The sequence below is a fragment of the Chiloscyllium punctatum genome, chromosome 22, assembly GCF_047496795.1.
Source record: "Chiloscyllium punctatum isolate Juve2018m chromosome 22, sChiPun1.3, whole genome shotgun sequence".
NCBI lineage: Eukaryota > Metazoa > Chordata > Chondrichthyes > Orectolobiformes > Hemiscylliidae > Chiloscyllium > Chiloscyllium punctatum.
The window spans coordinates 30498166-30522549 of NC_092760.1; the positions used below are offsets into that span (position 1 = coordinate 30498166).

The window sequence follows — 24384 nt, forward strand, 5'->3', positions numbered from 1 at the left end:
GCAGCATCCGAGGAGCAGGAAAATCATTCCTGTTCATTCCTGATGAAGGGCTTTGCCCGAAACGTCGATTCTCCTGCTCCTTGGATGCTGCCTGACCTGCTGTTCTTTTCTAGCATTGCATTTTCAGCTCTATATTTAACCTTGAGCCAACATCATCAAAACAGATTAGTTGGACATTTCCACCTTGCTGTTTGTGAGACCTTCTATGCCAATTAACTGCCTCATCTCCGTATATGACAGCAAAAATGACACATTGAGTATTTTTAAACTTCACTGTGTCCTGCAACAGCCTTAGAATGTAAAAAAAAGTTCTATATACGTCGATGTTCTTTCTATGATATACAGCAAGAAAAAGGGAGGGTTGAAGTAGAGTGTGTTGTCTCAGGATAAACTTGTTGGTGTTATCACTGAAACTCCAGTGTTTAGGATCCAAACAAACAGTTCTAATGCTAACTCTTCACAGGAGCCTGCAGTTTGAACATAGAACACAGAACAGTATAGCATAGAACAGGCCCTTCGGCCCTTGATGTTGTGCCGACCTCTTATCCTACTCTAAGATCAAACTAACCTACACATCCTTCTTGCACTATCTTCCGTGTGCCTATCCAAGAGTCACTTTAAAGTCCCTAATGTATCTGACTGTACCATCACCACTGGCAGTGCATTCTATGTACTGACCACACTGTGTGAAGAACCTACGTCTGACATCTCCCCTAAACCTTCCTCCAATCACCTTAAAATGATGCACCCTCGTGATAGCCATTTTCACCCTGGGCAAAATGTCACTGGCTATCCACTCTATTTATGCCTGTCTTCATCTAGTATATCAAATCACCTCTCATCCTCTGTACTTCAATGAGAAAAGACCTACCTCCATCAACCTTACTTCAGAGGACATGTCTTCCAGTCCAGGCAGCGTCCTAGTAAATCTCGTCTACACATTCTCTGAAGCTTCCACATCCCTCTGGTTGCCTATAATGAGACGACCAGAACCAATCACAGTCTTTCAAGTGTGGTCTAACCAGGCCTCTATAGAGCTGCAGCTTAACTTTGCAGTTCTTAAACTCACTCCCCCTGCTAATGAAAGCCAACACACTGTAATGCCTTCTTAATAACTCTTAAAACCCGGGTGGCAATTCTGAAGGATCTATGGACGTGGACCTCAAGATCCCTCTATTCTTCCACACTGCCAAGAATCTTGCCTTTAACCCAGTATACTACATTCAAATTCAATCTTCCAAAGTGAATTACTTCACACTTTCCCATGTTGAACTCCATCTACCACTTATCAGCCCAGTTCTACATCCTGTCAATGTCCCATTGCAACATACAACAGCCCTCCACACTGTCCACCACTGCACCAACCTTTATGTCATCGCCAAATTTACTAACCCACTCTTCCACTTCCTCATTTATAAGAATCACAAAGAAACAGAGGTGACAAGAACTGATCTCTGCTGAACACCACTGATCACCTAGATCCAAACTGAATACTTTCCATCTACCACCACCCTCTATTTTCTATGGGCCAGCCAATTCTGTATCCAGACAGCCAGATTTCCCTGTATCTTGTGTCTCCTTACTTTCTGAATGAGCCTACCATGAGGAACCTTATCAAATGCCATGCTAAAAGCCATGTACACCACATAAATCTGTTTGTCACATCCTTAAGTAATTCAATAAGATTTGTGAGGCATGACCTGTCCCTCCTAAAGCCATGCTGACTAGCTCCAGTCAGGTGAAGGTTTCTCAAGTAATCCTCAATCCTGTCTCTCAAAATCCTCTCCAATAATTTGCCCACCACTGATATAAGACTGATTGGCCTGTAGTTCCCAGGATTAATCCTATTCCCTTTCTTCAACAAGGGAATAAATTTGCTGCTCTCCAATCATCTGGCAGTACTCCAGTGGATGGAGAAGGATGATGCCACATTCCACACGAGTATGTGACCTTCTCTGAATAACTTTCTGACAGGCACTCACCATTTTAAATTATTGCAGCTCACCTTATGTTTGTGGCATTTCCAGTGACAAGAATCATATCTACACAGGTGGGCTTGTAACTAGTCCTGCTTGAATTTCAAAGGACCAAGCATCCCTATCCAAAAGGGCTGCAATCTGCCTTTTATCAGTGGGGATATTAAGATGTGGGTCACCATTTGTTAAGCCTCCTTTTCCGTAAAGGAGTGAAGTACATGATTTAATTCTGCTGTTCTGCCTGTATCTGATTGATGGCCGCTTTACTCAGAGAACTTTACAAGTAGAAAGTGCTCTTTCCAAATGTAGTTTTTCTGGGTTATTGTTATTTCAATATGCATGGATTCATAAGATAATATCAGGCACACCGCAACAAAAGCATTTCATCCATCAACCTCTTGTCCAATTTATTGACTTTGCTCTATGATTCCACATCTGACATTCAACGTTTACCAAATACTTTGTGTGCTTATCATGCCAGCTTGGGGGGGATAGTGTTGTCAAATCAACAGATTGAGGTAAAATGGGGTATTTTTACAGTCAGCCTTGTCCAGGTTGTTGCAGTTTAATAGTAATCTGCAGGGAACCATCTTTTCATTTTGTTGGAAAGTGAGTTAAGCCATTGCTTTCTAAGCCAGAGTTATAGTTGGATAAAGGCCATTCCAGCCAGAATAGAAGAGGCTGAAAATCAAATCAGTTTCCCCACGACTGTCTATAAATCTCAGGCATCCCTTCCATGTCAGGATTTTTGCCTGTTCTTCTTCAGGACTCCTCGATCTTACTGTTCCACGATTTGGCCAATTATTCAGAGACTCTGCTCCATTGTGTTTTTAAATTCCTGTGCATGTGACAGTAATGGCTACACAAATGTCACTGTCTCTTCAGACAGTAAATGCTGATCTCGATTGATGTTTGTAGGGATGCTATTGAATCATTCATCATGGCAATCGCGCTGTCTAACTTTCCATTGATTTTAATTTTGCCTTGTACAGCTGTCTTGACTGGAAACAATTTGCTCACTCTACCTTGGGTATTTGCAAGGTTTTCAACCTATGGAGCACTATTTGTTGGGAAGAATGTTTCTGCGTCCACGTGTGCAATCCCAGCACTTTGAAGAGAGATTGCAGTTCAGATATAGAATGATGAAGCAAACAAAGTAATTTCTACTTCCTTTCACATCAGTCTTTAAGTGCTGGGAAATGTATGGTTTGCCATACACACACATCTCTGGTTGGCAGGGGAGAATGGAGAGGTGAACCTTTATTCATTTGTACCATAAATTGATCTGACCCAATCTGGAGTATTGTTTTGACTTCTAAACATTGCACTTCAGGAAGAATTAAACTGGTCTTGACAGAGTGCAAGTTCATCAGAATGATGAAGGGCCTCAGAGTTTGGGGTGCATTGAGCGTGGTTTGTAGATTGAGAAATGACTTGTTTGAAATGTTTAATCTGATGAAAGATTTGACATGGTCAATAAAGATAAACTGTTTCCTCTGGTGGGTGGCATTGTGGCTCAGTGGTTAGCAGTGCTGCCACACAGCATCAGGGACCCAGCTTCAATTCCAGCCTTAGGCAACCATGTGTGGAGTTTGCACATTCTTCCCATGCCTGCATGGATTTCCTCTCAAGGTCCAAAGTTGTGCATATTAGATGATTAGCCATACTAAATTGCCCCACAGTGTCCAGGCATATTCAGGCTATGGAGATTGGCCATAGTAAATGCCAGGTAATGGAGGTAGGGGTGAGCCTGGGTGGGGTGCTCTTTGGAGGGTTGGTACTGATCCGATGGCTAAACAGCCTCTTTCCACGCTGCAGGGATTCTATGAAATCAAGAACAAAGGGGCATAAAATGAACATTCAAGCTAAGCCATACTTAAGAAAAATCTTTAGAGGTTGTAGAAATTTGAAGCACTCCCCAAAGTACTCTGCCAAATCAGTTGAAGCTTTCAAGATTGGGATAGTTATTTTCTCATGGCTTAAGGAGATGTGTAAGGATGTGCTGAATGGAGTTGAGGTGGGCTTTTTTCATAATTTAATGGGATGATGGAGCAGGCCCAAGTGACTGAATGTCTATTCCTACATGAGCAATATATTCTGCGACCTACATTAGCGAAATTTTGTATTTACTTTGTACAACAATCTGACAGATTACTGCATACTCTGAAAACAGGTTTAAATTTATAGACATTCATATTGGCTTTAGTCTGAGCCAATTTGGAAAAATCTACAATGTTGTGATCGTTAAAGTTAAACTATTCATTCTACATGTATTGAGTACTCTTCAAAAATTCACTTTAACCCCCAACCAATCTGTCAAAGAAAAAGACCCTGTCCACCTTTAATCATGTCCGTGTGTGATGTATTATGTGCTAAAGGACCTTGAATGAATGTGTATGTATGAATTTAGCATCTAAGCTACATACCTCTTCATGTTCGTACACAGCAAGTGCAACTAAGTGTAATAACAACACTGTACTCATGCTTATTCTCATACAGATGTATTTTTGTTCTTTGACTTTTCAGAGCTGAAAAGCCTGCCACATCCTGCACAGGTAAGGATGGCAAACTTTTATTGCTTTCTGTGATTCTTTTATCCACCTTTACACAAGACATACAAAATATTGCTAATCATTTTAAATGTCCTGTGCCATTACTGTTATGCTAACGTTGAGTGTTTTTTGCAGTAGTCATGTTACCACTGTCCCTTTCCCCATATTGCTGCCAATACTAGTGTGTGCCTCATCTAATGGCAGCAATCCCAATCCACTCTTCACCAAGCTATGCCACTAGCACAGGAATATTGCTTCACTTGATGCATCTGTAAAACTGGAATGTCACAGACATTTGAATATCATTTCCTTTTGTATTGTGTCATTAACAGTGGGAATATCAATTTCCCTCCCATGTCCATGATCCTGATGTAGCACAAACTCTGCAGCATTATATTTGTGAATCACTCACTCTACTGTGTCAGTGTGGTAGGGTGTAATTTATTGCACAGTGCCTGTGATTGAAATTTACGCCATCATGTCAGCAACACTGGACGATCAATTAACCTGCATTGGGAGAAACACTGGAATGTCACCAACACTGGAGTGTTTGTTAGCCAGCACTGTCACCAACTGGAGTTCTGTTTTGTTCAATCACAGAATGTGCCTATCACTGGAAAGACTGGCATTTATTAATCATTCTTAATTTGACTTGAGATACAATTGGACATAGTTTACAATCAACCACATTGCTGTAGTCTTGGAGTTGCATTTAAACCAGATTGGATATAGTTGACAAATTGCCTTCTCCAAGAGATTTGTGAACCAGATGTAATTTTGAAATTAAAAGATCTAATTAAACATGGTAACCATTTCTGAATCAGAGTTTCTTTTTATTCCAGAAGCTTTTAATCACTTGAATTCAAATTCCTTGACTCCTGCTGGGGAATTTGAGCTCGTATCTGTGGATCATTAATCCAAGCTTCTGGAATACTGACTCAGTAACGTTCATTACTTTTCTACCATATCCCTGTTCTGTGCCAACACTGACAATAGTGTAGGCCTTACCCTGTTGTATACTGAAATGTCATTAATCCCAGAATATCATTCAGTCTGCTATATTGTATACAGTATAATATCTATTCCCCTGCTTGTGTCTCTAACACAATTAGGATAATGCTTTTTTTTTGGTATTGGTGTTCCCACCATAATGGATGTAATTTGTTATGCTGTGTCAGTGATTTGTTATATAACTTATCCTGCTACATCAGTAACACTGAAGAATCTGTGGCCATGCTCTGTCTGTGAAGCTATTCATTCACTCGCTATGGGAACAGATCACTTATGCAGTTTGAAGCGCAAGTACAGTACTGCTATTGTGTAAGTATTAAAAGGGGGCGGTGCCCGTGGAAACCACTGAGTCATACACCAGTAATTTCTTTACTACCTTGGTAGAACTGTTGGTTCTAGATATCTTAAGCTGATTTTGACAACTACTATGTATATTCCAAGCACTAATTCACTTGTAGTTGCATTAAAATATGCAACACAATTGTTCTTAGAAAAGAGATGTCCTGCCAAAGCTTTCTAACTTGCACTCGTCAGGATAAACACAAGAATGTCAAATTTCACACTAATGCCACAACTTGCAATGTAGGAGAAAAGAATATTGATTGGCTGGCACTGACTCTGGTCGAATTGTTGTCATGGAGAAAGCAACAGGAAACTTTCAGTTGCCTAAAGTTTCAGGTATTTGAGGAAAGAAGCAAGGTTTGAACATGTTCCTTTTGTTGGCTCTATGTACCAATGTTGCTTTTAGCATACAGAAATAAACCATGTGACAAGCACAATTGTTGATTGGAATTGGTTGTTAGTGTAGCTGCTAGCACACTGAAAATTGTTCAGCAAGAGCTGCCCTTTCACAGAATGGCACCTAACTGTGAACATCTTGTTTTGAGTTTTGCAAGTTGAGTAGGCCCTGTATCTAGGAGAAAGTGAGGGCTGCAGATGCTGGAGATCAGAGTTGAGAGTGTGGCGCTGGAAAAGTACAGCAGGTCAGGGGGTATCTGAGGAGCAGGGGAATTGACGTAAGCCCTTCATCAGGAAACCGAAACATCGATTCCCCTGCTCCTCAGATGCTACCTGACCTGCTGTGCTTTTCCAGCACCACACACTCTACTCTAGGCTCTGTACTGCCAATTACAGACAATTAAAAGAACATGTTGTTTGATTATATTTGTTTTCTGTACATTTCACTCCAAAGTTTCATCTGTTCGACATTTGTGGCATCTTTCATAACATGGAGGAAAAATAGGGCAGTGAGAAAAAGGATCAGTTCAGGTTAGCACAAGTCACCATGAAATGGTTAAAGATACATGCTCACTGCTGTGAAATAAAGGCATTCCCTTACATCTTAAGATATTCATAATGAATATCACATCTTTGGCTCAGGCGTTCAGTTCTTAACCAGCATCTGAAGTCGATTTCTTTCAGCAGCCCATTCTCATTGCTGTCAGAATTAAGCTAATAACCAAAGAGATATTTCAATTTCTGATTGTCAACTCTCAGAATTGGGAATGGAATTTTCAGCAAATATCAAGGTCCTCTCTCAAATACCTGAAAAACTCTGCTAAGAATTGATATTCCTTACTCTAAAAATTCATCAATTTCAATCGTAAATATATTCAATAATTGAGCATCAGAACCCTGTGAGATAGATAATTCCAAAGATGCACCATTGTTTGCAAAAAGACATTTCTATTCATCTCAGTCCTTTGTGATAAAAAGTTGTTCTACCTTTTGTATTCAAAGTGAATATCCTCATTCTTCCTGATAGTATGTGCCATCTGTTATCTGAGTCTCCACTTACATAAACTCTTTATATCTCTTTTTAGTCTATTTGTATGAACAGAGAGATCTCTGTATCCAGGTACATAGATCCCTGAAAGTTGCCACCCAGGTTGATAGGGTTGTTCAGAAGGCATACCGTGTGTTAGCTTTTATTGGTAGAGGGATTGAGTTTCGGTACCATGAGATCATGCTGCAGCTGTACAAAGCTCTGGTGCGGCTGCACTTGGAGTATTACGTACAGTTCTGGTCACCGCATTATAGGAAGGATGTGGAAGCTTTGGAAAGGGTTCAGAGGAGATTTACTGGGATGTTGCCTGGTATGGAGGGAAGGTCTTACGAGAAAAGGCTGAAGGATTTGAGGCTGTTTTTGTTAGAGAGGTGACTTAAGTGGTTAGCACTGCTGCCTCACAGCGCCAGAGACCCGGGTTCAATTCCCGCCTCAGGCGACTGACTGTGTGGAGTTTGCATGTTCTCCCCGTGTCTGCGTGGGTTTCCTCCGGGTGCCCCGGTTTCCTCCCACAGTCCAAAGATGTGCAGGTCAGGTGAATTGGCCATGCTAAATTGCCCCTAGTGTTAGGTAAGGATCTAGATGTAGATGTAGATGTAGGGGTATGGGTGGGTTACGCTTCGGCGGGGCGGTGTGGACTTGTTGGGCCGAAGGGCCTGTTTCCACACGGTAAGTAATCTAATCTAATCTAATCTAAAAATCAGATAAATGGAGGGTTAGATAGGTTGAACAGTGAAAGCCTTAATCCTCTGATGGCTAGCATGAGGGGACATAACTTTAAATTGAAGGGTGATAAATATAGGACAGATGTCAGAAGTAGTTTCTTTACTCTGAGAGTCGCAGGGGCGTGGAACACACTGCCTGCAACAGTAGTAGACTTGTCAGCTTTACAGTCATGTAAATGGTCATTGGGTAGGTAAGTGGACAAGAATGGAATAGTGTAGGTTAGATGGGCTTCAGATTGGTTCCACAGGTCAATGCAACGTTGAAGGCTGAAGGGCCTGTACTGCGCTGTAATGTTCTATGTTATATGTATCTTCCTTACAATTTATATTCTCACCTACCTTTGCGTCAACAGCAAACTTAGGTATGTTGCTCTTGGTCTCTTTATCTCAGTCATCAATATAGATTGTAAATAGCTGATCCATGTAGCACTGTATTTATTACAGCCAGCTAATTAGAAAATGCCCCATTTATCCCAACTGTCTGCTTTTTCCTTAAATAATCTTCCATTCCTGCTAATATATTGCCACCAACCCCATGAAGCCTTATGCTGCATATTAGCTTCTTGTGTGGCACCTTACAAAACAACTTTTTGAAGTGTAAGTATGTTTACTGGTTCCCCTTTATCTACTCTACCAGCTACCACCTCAAAAAATGCAATATTTGTCAATCACAATTTCCCTTTGTACATGCATGTTGACTCTGTCTAATTATATTATGATTTTCTGTTATTGTTAAGATTTTCTTAATGATAGACTCTAGCACTTACCCAGCCTAAACTGGTCTATAATTTTCTGTTTTTACCTTCCTTTATTTGTTGTACAATTGCAAACTTCCAATCCTCAGAATGTACAAATTTATAGAAAATTTTGGAAAACCATATCTCGTGCATAGTTTTCAGAAAGCTGGAATGTAGATCTTCAAATCCCAGGGGTTTTATCCCCCTTCGTCCCTTAAGTAAAATATATTAAAGAATTTTTTTTTTGCTTACTTTAATTGAACACATTTTATTTATTCATTCAAAGGATGTGGACATTATTGCCCAGGCCAGCATTTATTGTCCATTTTTAATTGCCCTGCAAAAGGTGCTGATGAGCTGCCTTCTTGAACCACTGCAGTGCTTGTAGGGTGGGTATACCCACAGTGTTGTGAGGAAGGGAGTTCCCAAATTTTGATGTGGCAGTATAGTTCCAAGTCAGATTGTATTCCTATGCGTATGCTTCTCTTTTCTTTCTCGGTAGTAGGTCACAGTAGTTGAATGTGTTGTCTAAGCAGCCTTGGTGCATTATTGCATCTTGTGGATGGTACACACTGCTGTTACTGTGGTCGGGAAAATGAATGGTAAAGGCGCTGGATAGGTTGCCAATCAATTGACTGATTTGTCCTGGATAATGATAAACTTCTTGGGTGTTGGTGGGGCTGCACCCATCCAAGCAAGTGAATAGTATTCCATCGCAATCTTGATTTGTGCCTTGTGATGGTGCATAGGGTTTGTAAAGTCAGTAGGTGAATTACTACTGCAGAATTTCTAGCCTCTTTTAATCACAATATTTATATTGTTGATCCATTTCAGTTTCTGATGATCCTTAGCATGTTGCTAGTAGGGACTTCTTAGATTGTTGGCGATGGTTATTGCCTGATGTTTGTGTGATGCAAATCTTACTTGCTACTTGTCAGTCCAAGCCTAAGTATCCCCTAGAATTTACTCCATGTAGGAATAGATTCCTTCAGTATCCAAGGAGTTGCAAATGATGCTAAAGATTATGCAACCGTTAGCAAACACCCCCACCTCATGATAGAGGGCAGGTCATTGATGAAACAATTGAAGAAGGACACTATCTTGAGGAACTCCTATAGAGATGTCCTGAGCTGAGATGAATGACCTCCAACAAGCACAAGCCTCTATGCCAGGCATGACTCCACCAGCAGAGAGATTCCCCTGAATCCCACCCACTCCAGTCTTGCTAGGGTTCTTTGATGGCACATTTAGTTAAATGTGGCCTTGATGTTAAGGGCAGTTACTCTAACCTCAGCTCTTTTTGTTCATGTTTGAACTTCAGTACTGCACTGGAGTGTTAGCCTTGATGTGGTGCTCACGTCCTGGAGTGGAACATGAACTCACAGCATTTTCATTCAGAATCAAGGCTACGCACTGTACCAAAAGCAAGTAATAAATGTATGCCTGTGAGCCGCATCATATTATTGGAGCACCAGTGTGCTGCTGTGTTTGAATTTTCTTTGTAAATCAGTATATTAAAAAATGAATTTAAAGAAGTGACTAAAACAGGTGCTTCAGATGTAACTTTCTGCACCAGTTCAATCCCACAATCTCCTGACTGGGTCTTATTGCTTTGCTCAGACCTATCAGTCTGTCAGCTCCCATCACACACATGGGCATGGCAGGATTGTCAGACATGAGTAGTTATAGGCAGTGAGCGATTTGTCAGCCTCTAGCAGGATTTTGACAGATTCTGGACAAGCGTAGCTCAGTTGAATGATTGCCAAGTGCATCAGCAATTGACAGTATAATTATCGTTCTTTCTTCTTAGCCTGCACCTAATTGTGCAGGAGCTTGAGCAAAGTAATCAATTCCAGGTAACTCTGGCAGGAACAGAAGTGCACTGAACCCTGTGATACAGTTTGAGGGAGGGAACTATGTGATATTTCTTAAGGCAAAACTGTGAAACTTGAATGATGAACTATGATTGTCAAATTGGTGGCGTGTAGCATATGTATCCATGCTGCTCATTACAATTTTAATTTAGCAATTTGATTCTAAAATTCTTTCCTAAAATTTCTGATACGCAGTTTCAATATCCACACTTTTTGCATATTGTAGCACCTCTAATGTGACAGAAACAAACTCTATTGCCTTCACACGAAGACTTGAGGAGAAAATGAACACCCATTCAAAAACAGGTGAAAGGTTTAATGAAAGGGATTGGTCTTACGAATAATGTTAGAGGAGCAAGTGAGAACTGGAGCAATTTGGAGGGGGAATAGTGTGAGGTGGGTTTTTGCCAAAATATCTTGAGAATAAGGTTGGATAGGCATGAGCATAACCCACTTCACAGAACCACTGAGCTGGACAATTTAGAATGTCTTCATTCATCGCACCAATGTTGTCAAAGTCTGTTGAGAAACTGAGAAGGGGTAATGTCATGTTCAGAACATTCAGGATATTCCTTCAAGCTATTAAAGTGCCATGACAAGGGAGGGGATCTGATTGGTAGGAAATCACAAAAAGGATGTGCAGGAACCAGGGAAACAACTCCACCATGTATTGTCAGAAGGACACAAAGATCGAAGGAAGGGTGAGTCTTTTAAGAAGAGGCAGATATTGGCACTTCACAATTACTTTGCAACATCATTTGTGGTACATGTGCATTATGTATTGACTGTGCTGCAAGAACTGGAGTAATTGAAGATGGAGAACAATGGGGTAGTAACTATTTTCCTCAGGAGTCAGTGTGATACCTTTTGAGCATATAAACAGCTGCAGAAGTATCCAAAGGCTGTATATTGAGGCTTTGAAAGTGTAATAATGAGTGATTTGGGGCAGAGGTTTTTTTTCTAAATACTGGCTTGGAGGGCAGTGCAGTTTGTAGCGTGCTAAAGGTAGTAAGAAAACCAGGAAATGTTTGGAGGTGTCATTCCTAGAATGGACAAACACAGACACCAAGAATCAAGGCTACGCACTGTACCAAAAGCAAGTAATAAATGTATGCCTGTGAGCCGCATCATATTATTGGAGCACCAGTGTGCTACTGTGTTTGAATTTTCTTTGTAAATCAGTATATTAAAAAGTGAATTTAAAGAAGTGACCAAAACAGGTGCTTCAGATGTAACTTTCTGCACCAGTTCAATCCCACAATCTCCTGACTGGGTCTTATTGCTTTGCTCAGACCTATCAGTCTGTCAGCTCCCATCACACACATGGGCATGGCAGGATTGTCAGACATGAGTAGTTATAGGCAGTGAGCGATTTGTCAGCATCTTCTAGTTTACCTTCTAGCATCTTGATTATGGGCTAATAAAGGTACTCAATCTCTTGTCAGTTAGTTGACCATACACACTGCCTTGATGCAGCAATAAAACTGTGGTGGCAAGCTTGGGGAACTGTCAAACATATTTGTTTTTCCTCCTAAATGTGCTATACCTACCAGATGGTATCATATAATATACTCATTACTTCATCCCAAACCATTGGCTGTGGAGTCTAGTGTGCTCAATGAGGTATTTGTGAGTCGGAGAATTATGTGAACAAAGAGATTTGAGGAATACAGGAAAACTAAACAAGCAAAAAGGAAGTGGAGGTTGAAGTGGTTGAGGGTATGGAGTCACACAGTTAAGAACCTGAGGGAGGAAATTTAGTGAGAAACTTAGGAATGGGGAAGAGTAGACAAGCATTGTAAAGGAGAAGTGAGGGCATGGAATCATTTGAAGTGATAAACAGAAAGGAGTAACTGAAAGAATGAGAAAAGAGCAGCCAGTACATAAAGACTTGGGTACAAAGTGATTCCAGCCATGGATCAGATTTTTCAATAGCGTCTTTACCTGAGAGTCAAGTTTCTATCAATGTTCGAGTGTCAAAACCGTTATTGCTACAAAGTGGTGTAACGGCTTTGTTCACAGGTGAACAGACATTCTGAAGGGAAAAGCGTGGTGTTCTCCAAGCCACACTTCACCCCTACATGGACCACACATTGCTATTCCTTAATGGTCATTGGGCCAAAATCCAAGAGCATCCTCTGTACTCGCACTGGGGAAGCCTGGTACCACATTATCTGCAGTGGGTTTCTCAAGGTCAGCTAGGATTAGGTAATAAATGGCAGCCTTGCCAGTGGTGTACATATCCTTAAAAAAAATTTAAAATAGGAAGGCAAAGTGAATGTATCTGATTTGTTGGCAGTACCTGAAGGTGGTGGTGAGAGTAGGTAACAGGATGGGGAGGATGTTAATAATACTAGCACTCATTGAGTAAAGGAGAGGTACTGAGAGTGATTATGGACTTACTGTATGAGCATTCAAACCTACAAAAGTGTCAGGTGTGTAGAAAGGCTGAGAAGTAGTGTTGGAAAGGCCAAAGATGTTTGGTGGGAGTGGTGCATGCATCAAAGGAGGGAGCGCACGGTGATGGGTTCGGTGTCAATCCACTATGCCCGGATTGGAGAGGCATACAGGTCCCCTCTACTCTGGCCAAGATCAGGTGTCGGATTATTGTGCCCAGGTCAGCAAAAGAGCCTGATGTGCCCAGGTCAAGGGAAGACCCTGATGGACCTGGGTCAGGGGCAGACACTGATGTGCCTGGGTCAGGTATGGTGCCCAGGGCAGGGATAAGATCTCCACTGTGCCCCACCTTGGCAATTTGCTGCACCTGGCCTCATGACTTCTGTCTCTGGCCCTTGGTGATAGATTGGGCGAGAAGTTAGCATGGAGTCAAGTATCCATAAGAGGGAGAGAGCTGACAGGTGTGGGAAGACCCAATGGTCCGAGAGGGGATTGAGAGAAATGAATCATCTCCAAATAGTAATTATTTATGTTGGACCAAGTCATAGAGTCATGGAGATGTACAGCACGGAAACAGACCCTTCAGTCCAACACAGTAGGTGCCAGTCCACTGCTCATCATGGGACTTGGTAGCCAGCAATCCATCTTCACAGCCACCACAAATCCGGTTTTCATTCACTGTCAGTGTGCACTCTTTCCATATGAGTTACTGTTCAGAGGTTGAACAAAGGATCTCTTCTCATTTCCAGATTACTGAGCATTATTTCAGTGACCATCTGCTATTCCGTTTGATAACTGTTAACTAACATAAGCTATAATTACACCTGATAGATTCTTGACCAACACCATGGCCTGTACCCAATTTGTGTGTCAGCCAACAGGGGAATTTAATGAACTTTAATGCATGGTAGGCTGCAAAGATTTATAAGTTTCCATTATGTGGGAAGGAAGTAATGGAAAATAAGTTACTGATTAACATCAGTTGAATAACTCTCCAGTCATCTGCAACATTTATTGGTTGATGGATTACAGAGTTGTCACCCTGTCTTATTCACACAGCAGGAAGATGAGTTTTGCACGTTAATGTTATGTGGGATGCTTTTAGTGCTGTATTCCTAATATATGACCGCAAACTGCCCCTATTGCCAGTGACAAGACCTATAATCAGTGTACTTTACCATAGTATTACACAGCTTAAAGCACTCCCTCTGCAAAGACAGCCCCTGTTAGCGTGGAGAAGATGTATAATTATGTCGCTGAGGAGTTTTCCTTCAAGGCTCATGAAATTACATGTGAAGATGCCGCACCCCATTTCACTTCATTTCGGGAACAGAATAAATTCTAGTGACAATGCTGGAGTAGAATGGTTTGCTGATACTCTTACATAGAGGAAAGGATAATAATGTATTAGCGATGTGTAAGATTTGTGCCTTGAATTGGTTCTTAATGCAATAATACCAAATAACAAAGGACCATATAAAATATTCACAGTTCAGACCAGGAGAGCTCTGAAGGTAAGTCCGTACAAGATTACAGCAACTGACTAAACCCTTTAGTATTTCTTTTTTAGTAATATAACTTCAGTGCCTCTCTCCACTGTGTCATACAGCTTACCCCGCAAAAAGAGTAAAATTCATCCTACACTCTTACTGAGCCTTAACTAGCCACAAGGAGACAGGCAAAAGAATCCTGTGGTGATTCACTCCCTTTAACTTCCCTCTGGAAAAAGGTCAGCTTAGGCTGAGATAGTGTGGCTGTTTTAGTCTGCCTCAAACTCAACAGATCACCAAATCAGTAGAAGATCTAGACAAAAACCTCTCACGTTGTCATGACATGTGACATTAACTTTGATCAGTTCTTTTCTCTACGGGCAAAGTAATTTTGAACATGAAATAATGCTAACGATGTTGACCAATGCCACTAAAGCAGATTATCTCATAATTTGTCTCCTTGCTGTTTTGGCGAGCTTGCTGTGCAACAATCAACAGCTCTGTTTACTTCAGCATCACACATATCAGCCTTCAGCCAATTTGACTCATTCCATGTGATTTCAAGACACAGTTGGAGGCACTGGATGCTGCAAAGGCTATGGGGCTTGACGACACACCAGTAATAGTACTGGAAACTTGTGCTCCACATCTTGCCTCTCACCTTCCAAGTTCTCACAGTACAGTTACAACACTAGCATGCACCACTATGTATGGACAAATCCATCCCATGCAATTGACATCCCATCATCGAGGGCCGAAGGGCCTGTACTGCGCTGTATTCTTCAACTCTTTACCATTAGTAAAGCAATGGAGGGTATCATCAACAGTGCTAATAAGCAACAATTGCTCAGCAATCACCTGCTCAGTGACGCCCAGTTTGGGTTCCTCCAGCCACTCAGCTCCTGACCTCATTACAGCCTTGGTTCAAAAATGGACAAAAGAATTGAATTCCAGAGGCGAGGTGAGAGTGACAGCCCTTGACATCAAGGCTGCATTTGACTGAGTGTGACAGCAAGTAGCCGGAGCAAAATTGGAGTCAATGGGCATTGGAGCATACTCCACACTGATTGGAATTATAGGAAGATGGTTGTGGAAGATCATTGCAGGAGTTCATCAGGGCAGTGTCCTAGGCCCAGCCTCCTTCAGTTGTTTCATCAATGACCATCCCTCCATCATAACATGAGAAGTGGGGTTCTTCGCCAATGATTGCACAATAAGACTATAAGACATAGGAGTGGAAGTAAGGCCATTCAGCTCATCGAGCCCACTCTGCCATTTAATCATGGCTGATGGGCATTTCAATTCCACTTACCCACACTCTGTCTGTAGCCCTTAATTCCTTGTGAAATCAAGAATTTATCAATCTCTGCCTTGAAGACATTTAACGTCCCGGCCTCTACTGCACTCTGTGGCATAGAATTCCACAGACCCACCACTCTCTGGCTGAAGAAATGTCTCCTCATTTCCATTCTAAATTGACTCCCTGTAATTCTAAGGCTGTGACCACAGGTCCTAGATTCCCTGCCTGACTATTAGATCTCCCCTCAACCTTCTAAACTCTAATGGATATAATCCCAGGATCCTCAGCCATTCATCGTATGTTAGGCCGATCATTCCAGGGATCACCTGTGTGAATCTCCGCTGGACACGCTTCAGTGCCAGTATGTCCTTCCTAAGGTGTGAGGCCCAAAATTGAATACAGTATTCTAAATGGGGCCTAACTAGAGCTTTATAAAGTCTCAAGAGCACATCGCTACTTTTATATTCCAAACCTGGATATAAATAACATTACATTTGCTTTGTTAATCACGGACTCAACCTGCAAATTAACCTTTAGAGAATCCTGGACTAGCATTCCCAGATCCCATTGCACTTTAGCTTTATGAATTTTCTCACTGTTTAGAAAATAGTCCGTCCCTGTATTCTTTTTTTCCAAAGTGCAAGACCTCGCATTTACTCACTTTGAATTTCATCAGTCATTTCCTGGACCATTCTCCTAAACTGTCTAAATCTTTCTGCAGCCTCCCCACCTCCTCAGTACTACCTGCCTGTCCACCTAACTTTGTATTATCATAAACTTCATCAGAATGCCCCCAGTCCCTTCATCCAGATCATTAATATATTAAAGTGAACAGCTGCAGCCCCAACACTGAACTCTGCAGGACACCACATGCCACCAGCTGCCATTCCGAGAAAGAACCTTTTATCCCAACTCTCTGCCTTCCATCAGACAGCCAATCCTTAATCCATGCCAGTAGTTCACCTGGAACACCATGGGCCCTCACCTTAGTCAGCAGTCTCCCATGAGGCACCTTATCAAAGGACCTTTGGAAATCTAGATAGATAACATCCACTGGGTTTCCCTGGTCTAAATGACTTGTTGCCTCTTCAAAGAATTCTGCAGGTTTGTCAGGCATGACCTCCCCTTACTAAATCCATGCGGAATTGTTCTAATTCGACCCTACACTTCCAAGAATTTAGAAATCTCATCCTTAATGATGAATTTTACCAACAATCAGCCTATAACTTTCCATCTTTTGTCTTGATCCTTTCTTGCACAATATTGAGTGTCATTCATGACTCTTCAAATACTGAAGCAGTCCATGTTCAAATGCAATAAGATCTGGACAGTATCCAGACTTGGGCTGATAAATGGCTCTAACAACATTCAAGAAGCTTGACACCATCCAGGACAAAGCAGTCTGCTTGATTGGCACCACATTCACAGGCAACCACTCCCTTCACCACCAATACCCACCAGCAACAGTGTGTACCATATTCAAAATGCACTGCAGAAATTCACAGAAGATCCTTCGACAGCATCTTCCAAACCCACAACCACTTCCATCTGGAAGGACAAGGTAAGCAGATACCTGCAAGTTCCAATCCAAGCCACTCATCATCCTGACATGGAAATATAGAACATAGAACAGTACAGCACAGAACAGGCCCTCAACCCTTGATGTTGTGCTGACCTTTTATCCTACTCTAAGATCGGACTAACTTGCATATCCTTTCTTGTGCTAACTTCCATGTGCCTATCCAAGAGCTGTCCATATGTTCCTATGTATCTGACTCTACTACCACTGCTGGCACTGACCACTCTGTGTAAAGAACCTATCTCTGACATTTCCCCTAAACTTTCAATTACCTTAAAATTATGCCCCCTTGTGATAGCCATTTCCACCCTGGGAAAAAGTCTCTGGGTATCCACTCTATCAATGTCTCATCATCTTGTACACCTCTATCAAGTCACCTCTCCTCCTTCATTCCAATGAGAAAAGCCCTAGCTTCTTCAACCTTACTTCACAAGACATGCCCTCCAGTCCAGGTAGCATCCTGGTAAATCTCCTCTACGCGCTCTCTAAAGCTTCCACATCCTTCCTAAGTGTGGTCTAACCAGGGCTCTATAGAGCTGCAGCATAATCTCGCATTAACTCAATCCCCCGCTAATGAAAACCAACATATCGTATGCCCTCTTAACAGCCCTGTCACTTGGTTGGCAACTTTGGGGAATCTATGGACATTTACCTCTGTTCCTCCTTCACACGGCCAGTCTACATATCGCCATTCCTTCACTGTTACAAGATCAAAATCCTGGAATTCCCTTCCTAATGGCAATAAAAGGCTACCTACAGCATATAGACTACAGTGGTTCAAGAAGGCAGCTCACCACCAGCTTCTCAAGGGCAACTAGGGACGGGACAATTAATGCTGAAAATGTGTTGCTGGAAAAGTGCAGCAGGTCAGGCAGCATCCAAGGAACAGGAGAATCGACGTTTCGGGCATAAGCCTTCAACAGGAGAATTGACGTTTCGGGCATAAGCCCTTCAACAGGAGAATTGATGTTTTGGGCATAAGCCCTCGAAGGCTTATGCCCGAAACGTCGATTCTCCTGTTCCTTGGATGCTGCCTGACCTGCTGCGCTTTTCCAGCAACACATTTTCAGCTCTGATCTCCAGCATCTGCAGTCCTCACTTTCTTCACGGGACAATTAATGTCAACCAACTAGTGATGCCAACATCAAACAAATGAATAAAAACAATAGCAGCTACATTTTTAAAAAATCTTTCATTAACCTTGAAGTTTTTTTTTAGAAACCCCTGATTTATGGTAGGCTATAAAGAAATGCAAGTCTCTCTTTCTGTTCTGAAAACAAAAAGTGCTGGAAATATTCATTGATGTCACATCAGTGCAGAGGAAGACTTGATTTTTCAGGTCGAGTTGACCTTTCATTTGAACCCTCACCCTCAGAGATTTTGAATAAAGGTTATCTCGAACTGCGATTTGCTGCATTTTGTTTCTGTTCTGACTGATTCCAAATCATAAAAAGTATAAGGCTTTAATTTATCTTTTTTGAAAACATAGCTTCATTAATGCAATGTTTGTGGGCTTTTTGTTTTGTTCAGTATTCACCTTTTGGCAGTTTGCTGAGAGAAATATTTTGAAGCTATAAAATGTTTTGTTGTGTAAGTGATCACGATGCCCTGATCCTGGCTATAGTGCAGCTTTTTGGTAATGTGCTTTTAAAATCAAATCAAACTGTGTGCACACACATCTTTCACTGTAGACTAGCCTGATGTACAGCTTCCAGCTGAGCAACCAAAGCTGAACATGAGCTGAAAGTCTCCCAGAGGAACAGATAATAGGCATTGCTTTCTAATCCACAGGGACTCCCATCAAACAGCACAAAGCGACTGACAGAAAGCTTCAAAGACTGCCAAAAATAAAGCGAATTATCAGTGACGTGTTTATTCAGAACTCCACATATCACACAGTACGAAAACTGGTAATGGCCGTATTCATGCCATAGACACGGGAATGCATTCATTCTGAATAAGCTTGGTAATATTTCAATTTATAGAATATAAGCCTGAGGAATGTCCAATGTGACTTTACAAGCCCCTTGGGTCCCATATGACAAAAGCAGTAAAGCTTAAATTCTACATCACTGTTCAGCCCAGAGCTCAGGACATTGATTGCATTATATCAGAGATTTTTCCTGACCTTCAAATTTAAGTATGAAACTTGTGCAGCAGTCCAAACATGCTGCAGGTATAACGAGTAAATTTCAATGTGATGGTGCAATGACAGAAATGAAGCATTTCCAATATGATGGATTATTTGTTGGATTCATTCGTACTGTTTCCCATGTCTAACTGTTCAAGCTGAGGAGAGTACAGATTAACTGCCTGTTACGAATGGATGAGGAAGGACACTACTTTGACTGGGACAGCACATCCTTCCTAGGACAAGCCAAACAGAGAGACGCATGAGAATTCCTAGAAGCATGGCATTCCAACCAGAACTCTATCAACAAACACATCGAGTTAGACCCCATCTACCACCCCCTGATAAAAAGAACAAGAAATGGCATCACCATAGGAAATGATGTCACCACAGGAAATGATATTGCCAACCCAAACACATTTGAATTTGAATTTAATTTATTGTCACGTGTACCAAGGCACAGTGAAAAGCTTTGTTTTGCAAGCAATACAGGCAGATCACAGAGGTAAGTAGCATACATAAGCAAATAATAGGTTAACAGCAGCAGGTACAGGCAAATGCTAACAGTTTGAGAGTCCATTCAGTATTCAAACAACAGTAAGGTAGAAACTGTTTCGAAACCGGATGGTGCATGTGTTCAGGCTTCTGTACCTTCTCCCCGATGGTAGATGTTGTAGAAAAGCATTTCCAGGGTGGGATGGATCTTTGAGAATGCTGGTGGCCTTTCCTTGACAGCGGGCCTGGTAAATGGATTCTATAGATGAGAGATTGGCCTTTGTGATTGTCCAAGCCAAGTTCACCACTCTCTGTAACCATCTCTGATCATGATTGGTACAGTTACCATACCAGGTAGTGATACATCCAGACAGAATGCTCTTGATGGCGCACCTATAAAAGTTGGCAAGAGTATTCGTTGTCATGTCAAATTTTCTCAGCTGCCTGAGGCAGAAGAGGTGTTGTTGGGCCTTTGTAACCAGTCTGTCCACATGAAGAGTCCAAGAAAGCTTGTTGTTGATGACCACTCCCATTAGCTTGACACTCTCCACTCGTTCCACCTCTGTGCTGTTAATGTGTAGGGGGGCATGAGTAACGTCCCGCTGAAAGTCATTAATCAGTTCCATGGTTTTTCCGGAACTTAGAGCTGGGTTGTTTTCAGTACATCATTTTTCCAGGTCTTCCACCTGTCTGTAGTCTGTTTCGTCACCATCTGAGATTTGACTATGGTGGTGTCATCAGTGAACTTGTAAATGATATTATTCTGGTATTTGGTGACACAGTCATGGATATACAGTGAGTACAGTATGGGGCTGAGTATGCACCCCTGGGGGGGCGGTTCCAATGTTGAGTGTTAGTGAGGATGAAATATTGTCCCCAATCTTCACTGATAGTGGCCTGTGGGTCAGGAAACTGAGCATCCAGTTGCAGAGAGTGGGGCTTAATCCGAGATCACTAAGTTTAGTAAACGGTCTCAATAGGATAACAGTGTTGAAGGCTGAATTGTAGTCAATGAGTAGGATTCTTATGCAGCTGTTCTTGGTGTCAAGCTGTTCTAGGGAGGAGTGACAGGCAAGTGATATGGCATCAGACGTGGACCTGTTGGTCCAATAGGCAAATTGGAGTGGGTCAAGAGTAATGGGAAGGCTGGAGATGATTAATGCCATGACCAGCCTTTCAAAGCACTTCATGACCATCGAAGTTAGGGCCACTGGGCAGTAGTCATTGAGACATTCTACATGAGTCTTCTGAGGCAAAGGGATGATGTTGACCCTCTTGAAACAGTCAGGGACAGTGGCCTGCTGCAGGGAGAGGTTGAAGATGTCCGAGAAGACCTCTGCCAGTTGATCTGCGCATGCTCTGAGTGCACGGACTAGTACTCTATCTGGTCCCATCGCTTTCCTTAGACTCAAATGAAGGAAAACTACTCTGACCTCTGATGCAATGGCTGATGGGGTAGGTTCATCAGGATTTGTTGGAATAGGTGTTACCTGTCCGCTGAAAGTCTGCTGAAAGTGAGCATAGATGGCGTTGAGATGATCTGGGAGGGATGTGTCATCATCTGCTATCTTGCACTGTCTCTTTTTAGAGCTTGTGATGTCATTCAGTCCTTGCCATAATCGTCGGGTGTCTGTCTGGGTCTTTATTTTGGATTGTTATTGGTCCTTGGCTGTCTTAATGGCTCTGCAAATGTCAGACTTGGATTCCTTATGTTTGAACTGGTCTACTGATCTGAAGGCCTCACACATAAATAGAAAGCGGGCTATACCACCAGTGCTTCATCCGGATGCTCACTGAAGATGTTACCTAGTACAGAGTGCAGGAAATCCTCAAGGACGAAGGTGAAGAGTCAGAGGTGGTGGTACATGTGTCAGCACAAATGATGTCGGGAAGAAGAGGAGGAACATACTACAGCGGGACTTCAGAGAACTAGGAAAAAGGCTGAAAAGCAGGACATCCAAGGTGGTTATCTCCAGTTTGCTTCCACTTCCTCAGGCTGGTGAAGCCAGAAACAGGGAAATAATGGACTTGTACATGTGGCTGGGGAACTAGTGCAGGAAGCAAGGATTTAAATTCTTGGATCACTGGGGTATGTTTCGTGGTAAGCATAAATTCTACAAGAGAGACGGTTTGCACCTTAATAGGTTAAGGACCAGCAATCTGGCAGGCAGGTTTGCTACTGCAACACAGCTACATTTAAACTAAGTAGTGAGGGGGAGGGGACAATCTGGATGTTTAAGAAGGAAATTGAAGTGAAAGTTCGAACAAGGGAAGTCAAGAAAGACAACTGTATCAATGAGGCAGAAAACTCAGAAAGGGATCATGCTGTAAAGTTGAGTGAAATAAGAGTTGATGAGCAGGGTGAGGGCAGTACCAAATTAAAAATGCAATACATGAATGCACGAAGCATTGGAAATAAGATGGATGAGCTTGAGGCTCTTTTGGAAATTGGCAGATACGATATTGTGGGGATAACTGAGACGTGGCTTCAAATGGACAGGGCCTGGGAAATGAATATTCAAGGCTACACGTGCTATCGTAAGGACAGACTGACGGGCAGAAGGGGTGGGGTGGCCGTGTTGGTAAGGGATGATATTCAGTCCCTTGCGTGGGGGGACCGAGAATCAGGGGATGTAGAGTCAGTGTGGATAGAGCTGAGAAATACTAAGGGTAAAAAGACCCTCTTGGGATTTATCTACAGGCCCCCAAACAGTAGTCTGGATGTTGGATGTAAGTTGAATCAGGAGCTGAAATTGGCCTGTCACAAAGATGTTACTACAGTTGTTATGGGGGATTTCAACATGCAGGTAGACTGGGAGAATCAGGATGGTATTGGACCTCAAGAAAGAGACTTTGTGGAGTGCCTCAGAGATGGATTCTTAGAACAGCTGGTGCTGGAGCCGACCAGGGAGAAGGCAATCCTGGATCTGGTATTGTGCAACGAACCAGAATTGGTCAGGGACCTCAAAGTGAAGGAGCCATTGGGAAGTAGTGATCATAATACAATAAGCTTCAATCTGCAATTTGAGAAGGAGAGGGTACAATCAGAAGTGACAATATTTCTGTTGAATAAAGGGGAGGAACGATGGTGGATATTTCTGGGTATAATGCAGAAGATGCAGGATCAGTTCATTCCAAAATGGAAGAAAGATCCCAGGAGGAGGCATGGGTGGCCGTGGCTGACGAGGGAAGTTAAGAAACATATAAAGTTAAAAGAGAAAAAGTATAACGTAGCAAAGATAAGTGGGAAAACGGAGGACTGGGAAGCTTTTAAAGAACAACAGAGGATTACTAAGAAGGAACTACGCAGAGAAAAAATGAGGTACGAAGGTAAACTGGCCAATAATATAAAGGAGGATAGTAAAAGTTTTTTTTTAGGAATGTGAAAGGCAAAAAAATGGTTAAGACTAAAATTGGGCCCTTGAAAACAGAAACAGGGGAATATATTATGGGGAACAAAGAAATGGCAGAAGAATTGAATTGGTACTTCAGATCTGTGTTCACTGGGGAAGACACAAGCAATCTCCCCGAGGTAACAGTGGCTGAAGGACCTGAACTTAAGGGAATTTATATTTTCCAGGAATTGGTGTTGGAGAGACTGCTAGGTCTGAAGGTTGCTAAGTCCCTGGGGCCTGATGAGCTACATCCCAGGGTACTGAAGGAGGTGGCTCGAGAAATCATGGATGCGTTGGTGATTATTTTCCAGAGTTCGATAGATTCGGGATCAGTTCCTGCGGATTGGAGGGTGGCTAATGTTGTACCACTTTTTAAGAAAGGGTGGGAGAGAGAAAGCAGGAAGTTATAGACCAGTTAGTCTGACCTCAGTGGTGGGAAAGATGTTGGAGTCTATTATAAAGGATGAAATTACAACACATCTGGATAGTAGTAACAGGATAGGTCAGAGTCAGCATGGATTTATGAAGGGGAAATCATGCTTTTCTAATCTTCTGGAATTTTTTGAGGATGTAACTCTGAAGATGGATGAGGGTGATCCAGTAGATGTAGTATACCTGGACTTTTGGTAAGCCTTTGATAAAGTCCCACATAGGAGGTTAGTGAGCAAAATTAGGGAGCATGGTATTGGGGGCAAAGTACTGACTTGGATTGAAAGTTGGTTGGCTGATAGGAAACAAAGAGTAGTGATAAATGGCTCCATTTCGGAATGGTAGGCATTGACCAGTGGGGTACCGCAGGGATCAGTACTGGGACAGCAGCTTTTTACAATATATGCTAATGATATAGAAGATGGTATCAGTAATAACATTAGCAAATTTGCTGATGGTACAAAGCTGGGTGGCAGGGTGAAATGTGATGAGGATGTTACAGGGTGA

The 24384-nt window shown here is 42.1% G+C and overlaps 1 protein-coding gene across 10 annotated transcripts in view; it reads left to right on the forward strand.

The window, feature by feature from the left end:
- Positions 1 to 24384, forward strand: part of dgkza (diacylglycerol kinase, zeta a) — a 790120-nt gene that overhangs the window by 706357 nt on the left and 59379 nt on the right. For all 10 annotated transcript variants that reach the window (XM_072591939.1, XM_072591942.1, XM_072591938.1 and 7 more), the window contains one exon: positions 4503 to 4531. In XM_072591939.1, the coding sequence (XP_072448040.1) occupies positions 4503 to 4531 (29 nt within the window). The remainder of the gene's footprint in view (positions 1 to 4502; positions 4532 to 24384) is intronic.